The 8,636-nt window shown below is 45.7% G+C and overlaps 1 protein-coding gene across 1 annotated transcript; it reads left to right on the forward strand.

Annotated features, from left to right (window-relative positions):
- The first annotated feature begins 1,233 nt into the window (after positions 1-1,233).
- LOC140188180 (transcription factor JunD-like) lies at positions 1,234-3,048 on the forward strand. Its single transcript, XM_072244186.1, has one exon. It carries the CDS (start codon positions 1,359-1,361, stop codon positions 2,238-2,240), a length of 882 nt encoding a protein of 293 aa, XP_072100287.1. The 5' UTR covers positions 1,234-1,358; the 3' UTR covers positions 2,241-3,048.
- The last annotated feature ends 5,588 nt before the right edge of the window (positions 3,049-8,636 follow it).

An 8,636-nucleotide genomic window follows, 5' to 3' on the forward strand; every position in this document is an offset into this window, starting at 1 on the left:
CCGATGCTCTTGTATGGAAAAGCCTACAAAAAGTAGTGGATATGGCCCAGTCCATCATGAGTAGAGCACATCTGCATGCAGCGCTGACACGGGAAAGCAATATCTATCTTTGAGGACCCGCACCATCCAGGACATGCTCTCTTCTCACTGCTGCCATCAGGAAGAAGGTACAGGAGCCTCAAGACCCACACCAGCAGGTTCAGGGACAGTTACTCCTCAACAAGTGGGGGATAACTTCACGCCTTATCACTGGACTTTTCCCACAACCTATGGACTCACCTTCAAGGACTCTTTGTTTCATGTTCTCGATATTTATTGCTTGTTTATTTATTAATAGTATTAATTTTCCCCTTCGTTTTGTATTTGCTGAGTTTATTGTTTATTTTTGCGCATTTATCCTGTCGAGTGCAGACCTTCATCGATTCTATTGTGTTTCTTGTAGTTACCGCGATTGCCCACAAGAAAATGAATTTCAGGGTTGTATTAGGAGACACGTATGTAATTTGCAAATAAATTTACTTTGAACTTGGAACATGGACGAGTTGGGCCAAATGACCTGCTTCCATAATGTGAAGTCGATGAAGTCATATGCCAAGTAGGAATGAGCAATACAGCAACCCCCAAGATCCCAGAAAAACAGTAAATTATGAACTTTTCAAAATATGCAGATTGCAACAGTTGTTTGGCTGAAAGAGAATTGTGGCTGGTGTTGTGAAGGAAGTTTCATGGCTTCTGTTGAACAGCCTCCACGAAATGCATGAACACGCAGAGTAGGAACCGCCGAGTCGTGTGTTCCTCATCCGCCTTGTTGGGAAGGACCACACACAGTAATTCTCAGCAAATGTTCTCATTTCAAGGTGAAGGTCGGCCACTTGTGGTTTTAACCTCACTCCTCCTCCTAGCCATCTCTCTTTACCTCTCCCCAGTTAACGCCCCCGGAACATTGACCTCCTCTTATGAAGTTTACTGGGAGCCGAGACCAACTTCAGATCCACCTTAAATAGGCAGCCACGTGCCTCAAGTCGCCACACCCCGAAACCATTACGTCACCCCACAACACACCGCGCTATTTGCAGTACACAATCCGTCTCCGTGACAACGATTGGCCAATGGTCGAGCCACATGCAAAATAGCCGTGGAGGAAGACGTCACTGACGGCCAATCGGAGGACGAGCATATGACATAATGCAATCAGGTGAACACGTGGGCGAAGGGATATAAAGGGTCAGGTGGGAGGCGAACGGTAGTGAGCTGGGTGTCTGCTGGAGGAGCCGGAGGTCTGTCGTTGGAGCTCGGTATAAAGCAGCCGCGGAGACCGAGGTCCGGGCGTCCTTTCCCAGCGGTAGTCTGGACCCGGCATGGAAACGCCCTTCTACCATGACGATACCCTGATCACGGTCAGCAGCATGAAGAAGAGCCTGAGCTTGCCTGTGTCCGACAACGGCCTCAAAAACCAACGCGACTCCGAGGCCCCTCTCAACTCGCCCGACCTGGGCTTCCTCAAACTCGCATCTCCCGATCTCGAACGCCTCATCATCCAGTCGAGTGGCCTGGTGACCACCAGCCCCGGGCCGGCGCAGAGCCTCTTCCCCCGCAGTGTGACAGACGAGCAGAACTCGTTCGCCGAGGGCTTCGTCAAGGCGCTGGAGGATCTCCACAAGCAGAACCAGCTGAACGGCCTGGCAGGCCCGCAGGCTCCGCTGCCTGCCCCCGGACCGGTCTCGGGAGCTGGCGGAAGTTCTGGCGGCTTACAACACTCCGAGCCTCCCGTCTATACCAACCTCAGCCCGTACAGCGGGACGCCGGGCCCGGCGCCGGCAGTCAGCTATAGCCCGGAGACCTCGACCGCCGCCGCCGCCACCTACCCACCACTCGGGCACTCTCTGTGTCCGCAGGGCCGTCTTCAAGTCCCCAAGGACGAGCCGCAAACCGTGCCGGACGTGTCGGGTCTTGGCGACAGCCCGCCTGTCTCGCCCATCGATATGGACACTCAGGAACGCATCAAAGCTGAGAGGAAGCGCCTGCGGAACCGCATCGCCGCCTCCAAGTGCAGGAAGCGCAAGCTGGAGCGCATCTCCCGGCTGGAGGACAAGGTGAAGAGCCTCAAGTGCCAGAACTCGGAGTTAGCCTCCACGGCCAGCCTGCTCCGGGAGCAAGTGGCTCAGCTCAAGCAGAAGGTGCTGACCCACGTCAACAGCGGCTGCCAGCTGATGATCAGTCCGCAGGTGCAAGCTTACTAGCCCCGGGCTTGCGCTCATCCTACCCCCATGGACCATACGAGGACCCTGCGGGTTCTACCCTGAAACCTGGGGCAGGACACCACCCACAGGCCATCAGAGGAACCATCGCTTCGAAGCCTTCCAGACGCCCGGGGGAGCATCCAGTCCGTGATCATCTGTTTACACACCAGGTGCAACCCCAGTAGACTTGTGGACCTGTGCAGGCCATTATAATACTGTACTCTGGCTACATTTGTCTTTCTGCACCTAGCCTCCTGAGGCTTGTCCATCCACCTCTCTTGCACAGAGCATCCTCCAAAATATCCTACCCAGGCTCGTGGACCATGTTTAAGATTGCCCTTCCAGCAGTGAAGTCGAGTTTGAAGAACTGAGAGCTCTGCCCAGAAGGGCACACCAACAGTGACTTTGAGATGAGAACTTGACTGAGTTCTGTTGACCAAAAGCCAGTAGCTTTGTCTGGCGCTGCATGTCTGGGTCCGTGTTGACGTGCGCTCAGTGGACTGCTCTCTGCTGTTTGTAGAAAGCTGATGCATGGACTAGCTGTGGCCTTAAAACCACCTGCAGACTGACATCGGATGCCTGCTCGTTTTGTGCAGTGTTTGTGTTTGCACGCAGGTGCAAACTTTTAAATAATTGTAAATAAGTGTCTGATTCTGTTACAATATTGTTGGAATGTATGTTTTTACCATTTGAAAGATGCTCTATTTATATACAGTAATGGGAACAGTCTGACTAGATTCCACGTTGCTATACATTCCAATGTGTATTGCTACAATGTGATTTTTGAATAAAAGTATTTTACGTCTAAGATGTTAGATGTATTTTGCATTTAATTACAAATGGCGAATAACCCACATGCTGAAACGGAAATATTTTGCATTGGAAAGACTGGGGTGGATCCTTGTTAAGAGTTGGCCCATTTTAAGGGGAATTGATATCAGTATTTTCTGGTATTCCATACTTGTGGATGTTTTTAGAGTTTGAACAAATATTTTAAGCATCCTTGCTGATGTAGTTGTAACGTAGTATGAGGAATAGGACACTGTTATTCATGTTGTCCTATTTGGCAATAGGTCAGTGACAACACTTAATTATCTTTGTACAGTATTGCACTGGTGTATTAAGGGTGCAAGAGTTGAAGAGCCTGCTATTTTACTGTTTAATTAACCAATTTAATCTTTTTTCCCCCTCGAATCGGAAGCAGGTTCACTGTCACCAAGTTTCAGGAGAGTGACAATAAATCTGATTCTGATTCTGAGGAAGTAAGATCAAATTAAACAGTCAAATCGCAGCCTTGTCGATTCTCCCACACTCACGGACGGGCCGGCACTATTTTTTTGCTGCTGCTTGCTTGTCTGCTAAAACACCAGTCAGCAGGCCGGTCATTATCTTTGCAACCTGATTATCAGCCACTCAGTAGGGCCGATGAAGTTTATTACGCAACATGAAACAGCCCTCCGAGTTGTTCAGTCAGCTCTGTTATCTTACCTGAGTTCCCTAGAGTCACCAGTGAAGAATGTTGGCATTTAGATGAGGTTTGAAATCAAAGTTTGTTATTTGTACTAAAAAAAATCTGACTTCCCTACCGTTTCCTGTAGCCCCATAATTGAATGTTTTCAGCTTCTACTTGAACGACTGGCACTTGAAGTAACACAAAAATCTCTTTTAAAGGAAAATTAAGCCAGTTCCAGAAATATTAATCATGAAGTGGTGGCGGTGAGTTACACAATATGCAAAGATTGAGAGTGATGGGTTGATTTGGAGTGTGGGACTATTTTTACCCATCCAGTCTTGAAATGGGTGTGGGCAATGTGTGATTACTGTTACGGTATGGGTGGTATCCATTCGGTGGTAATGGATATGAAATGTACTACTTCAGTGTTGTACTAGCTAACTCGTGTCTCGATTGCATTCCCCCACTGAATGACGCTGCTTCCTAGCACAGATTACGGATGGGAAAGTGACATGTGGGACTATGAAAAAAAAACACAAACAGAATGAGGATTGGACAATATTCTGATCAGCCTGCTAGATTTAGTTTTCCTATCACTGGGGAAGATGACCGTCTGGATCAGTGACCTTTGATCCACTGCTGGAGATTAACGTTGCTTTGTGCTCAGTGGTGTTTGGGTTGGGGGAGGTCTCAGCTGGCAATGGTTGGATTTGATGCCATCTAAGATGGTGAAATTCACACTAAAAGCTTACGGTGAATGCCCTATATCGTGTTTGGGGTGTGTCCTTGTATGGCAGAGCCATGTATTGACCTCCATTCAGTCATGATGTCAGGGGTACCATCCACAGCCTGGTGAATTCTGCCTGTGGATATCTGTCCAACTGGAAACCTGGGATGATTGAAATGGGCTTGCTTCTGTTGGGATGTGCTCACGAATTCAATAAGGTACACTGATTAAGATAGGTTAATTACATTGCATCTCCTTTCCCTTGAATGTTATCTCCAAAAAGATTTAAGTACCTCAGATGATAAGCTTAGTAATTAACTGAGAGAAAGAAGAACTATGGCATGTGAATATTATTGACTTGAATGTAGTTAAACAATAAAAAAACAAGCCACATGATGTTAGACCACATGACCAAAGGTTTCCTAAGCAATAGATTTTAAGGAATATCTTAAAGGAAGGAGAAGCAGAGAGATCTAGTGTGTGAATGCAGTGGTGTGAGGTGACTGAAGGTATGAGGAGCATTTTGACAGCCCAAGGCCTACATTCAGTGGAGTTTTAGAAGAATGAGTGAGGGATCTCATTAAAACCTATGGAGTCTTAAAAGGCCAAGATAGAGTGGATGTGGAGAGAATGTTTCCTATAATGGGGGAGTCTTAGGACCAGAGGCCACAGATTCGGCATCAAGGGTGTCCCTCTAGGACAGAGGTGAGGAGGAATTTTTGGTCAGAGGGTGGTGAATCTATGGAACTGGTTGCCACAGACAGCTATGGAGGCCAAGTCATTGGATGTATTTAAAATGGAGGTTGATGTCCTCTATATTGGTAAAGATTATGGGGATAAGGCAGGATAATGGGGTTGAGAGGAATAATAAATCACGACAGAGTGATGAAGCAGACTCAATGGGCTGAATGGCCTGATTCTGCTCCTACGTTTTGGATCTTATGAAGATATAACTGCTAAAAATGACACAACAATTAAATTCAGGAATGATCAAGGGCTAAAGTTTAGTGAGATGGGGGGAGATTGTCATGAAATGATTTGAAAATCAGTTTAAAATCTGTGATGTTGATAAATGGGGTAGTAATGATGAGCAAACCTTGACACAAGTTAGGAGACAGACAGTGAAGTTAAGCTCAAGTGGAATGGTGAATTCTGGTGGGGACAATGGACGTGTGGGGATTTGAGCAGCTCGGAGATACTATTCCCACCAACACTGATTCTCATTTGGGTCAAGTCCCACAGACTCTGGTGGACCCAAAGATGCTAATTTGTACTGCGATATGGATTCCACAGATGTTTTTGAGGAATGAGGAAAAATATCTGACCAAGAATAACAGAGGGTTAAAAACTGTTCTGGGTTGGAACTCAAATGCTAGGTGCACCATGAGAAGATTCATCTTGCCCCACTGATATAAATACCATCTTTCTGACATTGCAAAAGCTGCCCCTTTTCCATCAATTTTTCCACTAGTATTACTGACATCACTAAGATGGGGAGTCCTGATGTTCACTGTCATGGGTGTGTTCTGCTGCCTTGGTTAACACTTCTCGAACATCCCTGGTTCTTATAAGGTGGGAGAGTGAAAACCTGATTGGATGAGGACTAACCAATCAGGAGGGACGGACTACAGGGGTATAAATACCACTGCACTAGACGTAACTTTGTGACATGGTGTGAGCAGAATTATCTGCAGCTTAATGTGAAAAAGACTAAGGAGCTGGTGGTAGACCTGAGGAGAGCTAAGGTACCGGTGACCCCTGTTTCCATCCAGGGGGTCAGTGTGGACATGGTGGAGGATTACAAATACCTGGGGCCACGAATTGACAATAAACTGGACTGCTCAAAGAACACTGAGCCTGTCTACAAGAAGGGTCAGAGCCGTCTCTATTTCCTGAGGAGACTGAAGTCCTTTAACATCTGCCTGAGGGTGTTCTACGAGTCTGTGGTGGCCAGTGCTATCATGTTTGCTGTTGTGTGCTGGGGCAGCAAGCTGAGGGTAGCAGACACCAACAGAATCAACAAACTCATTCGTAAGGCCAGTGATGTTGTGGGGATGGAACTGGACTCTCTGACGGTGGTGTCTGAAAAGAGGATGCTGTCTAAGTTGCATGCCATCTTGGTCAATGTCTCCCATCCACTACATAATGTACTGGGTGGGCACAGGAGTACATTCAGCCAGAGACTCATTCCACCGAGATGCAGCACAGAGCGTCATAGGAAGTCATTCCTGCCTGTGGCCATCAAACTTTACAACTCCTCCCTTGGAGGGTCAGACACCCTGAGCCGATAGCCTGGTCCTGGACTTATTTCATAATTTACTGGCATAATTTACATATTACTATTTAACTATTTATGGTTCTATTACTATTTATTATTTATGGTGCAACTGTAACGAAAACCAATTTCCCCTGGGATCAATAAAGTATGACTATGTACTCTGGCATCATCACTGATGAAGATGGCAGAGTTTGTCATCGTAGCTTCATTTATAATCGACACCTGTACCTGGCTGGAAGCCAGAGAAGAGTTTATTCAGCGTATATGACAGGAAAGTACCAGATCCTTTATCACTAGTTCTGTTCTCTTACACCACTAACACTTCCACCCTGATATCACTGAGGGAATGTCATTGCTGATGCCTATCAAAGTCACATGAGTGGTGCTCTTTATGAAGTCACAACAATTTAGAATCTGACCCAGCCAATGAGAAGCCGGTGCTGGGTGATTGCATAGTATGGCTTTCAGTTAAACACCTTGAAGCTTTGAAAAGCTGTGGCAGGCTATTGGCAATCCCAGGAGGTGACGGTGAGTGAGTCCACATTGAGACGCAGAAACAGATGTATACCACCAATATTAGGTACAGCAATGCGTAAACAAGTCTGAGTGGAGAACTGAATTCTGGGCACAAAACTTTTAGCATGTCAAGGCCTTTGGGTCAAGAGATTTTCCGGGATAGTCCCAGAGCCGGCGGGGCTTATCAAGGCAGTGGTAAAAGCTGTGGGTGGTTGGGGGGCTTTGAGTTGGAATAGGGTTGAAATTCTTTCATTACACCCCCATTTTTACTTCCTCTGCCTCTTCCTCTGCAGGAAGGTTAATATCTAACTGGCGCAGGTACAAGATGATCAGCGAAAGAACTGAAGGAGAAATATCATTGAATAAAGAATCTAAGACAGCAGATTAATTAGTGAAAGTCAGTGAAAGTTGTAAATCGTTTTTAACTAGCCGGATTGACTGTTTTTGATGAGGCGAGATGGCAGTGGAAAGAAATGCAGTTGATGTGGTCTATATGGACCACATGAGAGAGAAAGGCCATTTGACGAAGACCGCAAAGTAGGCTTGTTAGCAAGGTTACAGCCTACAGTATAAAATGGGCAGTGGCAACAAATGACAAGGTGACAGAACACAGTGAGGTAGACAGTAATGTTCACCAGGCGCCAATGCAAGGGCCAGGGCTTTTCCTGACTTATTTCAATGATACTGCTACAAAGGGAATCATTTAATCTGTAGATGACAGAAATATTTAGAGGAAGACTAGGATAAATGAGGAAAATAACAAACTGACAAAATATTAAAAGCTGCCAAAAGATGGAAAAACTGTGAGCAGTGGATGATATTAAAATGTTTTATAATTAAAGAGAAGCCAAGGGACACTTGCCTCTTTAAAGGCAGATAATTGTAAAGAAAACAAGGATGTGGTAGACAATGTGGCTGGTAGATGAAGAATGTAAAGTAAAAAAAAATAATTCAAGGGGAGAAATTAGCTGGGTTCAACATTAATGTAAATTAGTAATGGTGAAAATAATGGGACTTTGGGGAGATAAATCACCAGCACCCCCGGCCATAAACTACAGGTGATGAACAATACTTTTTGAAGCTTATTATTTGGAAATTGGCCTATTAGATTGGAGATATGCCAATGTCATTCCATTATCAAAGGAAGGTGGATCAGAAAAATCATGTTTTCAGTATAAACAATATTCTTTAGTGAAATCTAGAATCATTCACAAGGGTCCAAGTTCATGTTCCAAGCCTTCACAGGGAATGCTTCTCAACCCTTCTGTGCTATGTTGACCATTGCATTGGTGCTGTTTCATACACTCATGCTGATCTCATTAACCTTGCCTCTAACTTCCACCCTGCCCTTAAATTCACTTATCCATTTATTACACGTCTCTCCTCTTTCTCAACCTGTCTCCATCTTTGAAAACAAACTGT

Source organism: Mobula birostris, chromosome 26 (assembly GCF_030028105.1).
Source record: "Mobula birostris isolate sMobBir1 chromosome 26, sMobBir1.hap1, whole genome shotgun sequence".
NCBI classification, from domain to species: Eukaryota; Metazoa; Chordata; class Chondrichthyes; order Myliobatiformes; family Myliobatidae; genus Mobula; species Mobula birostris.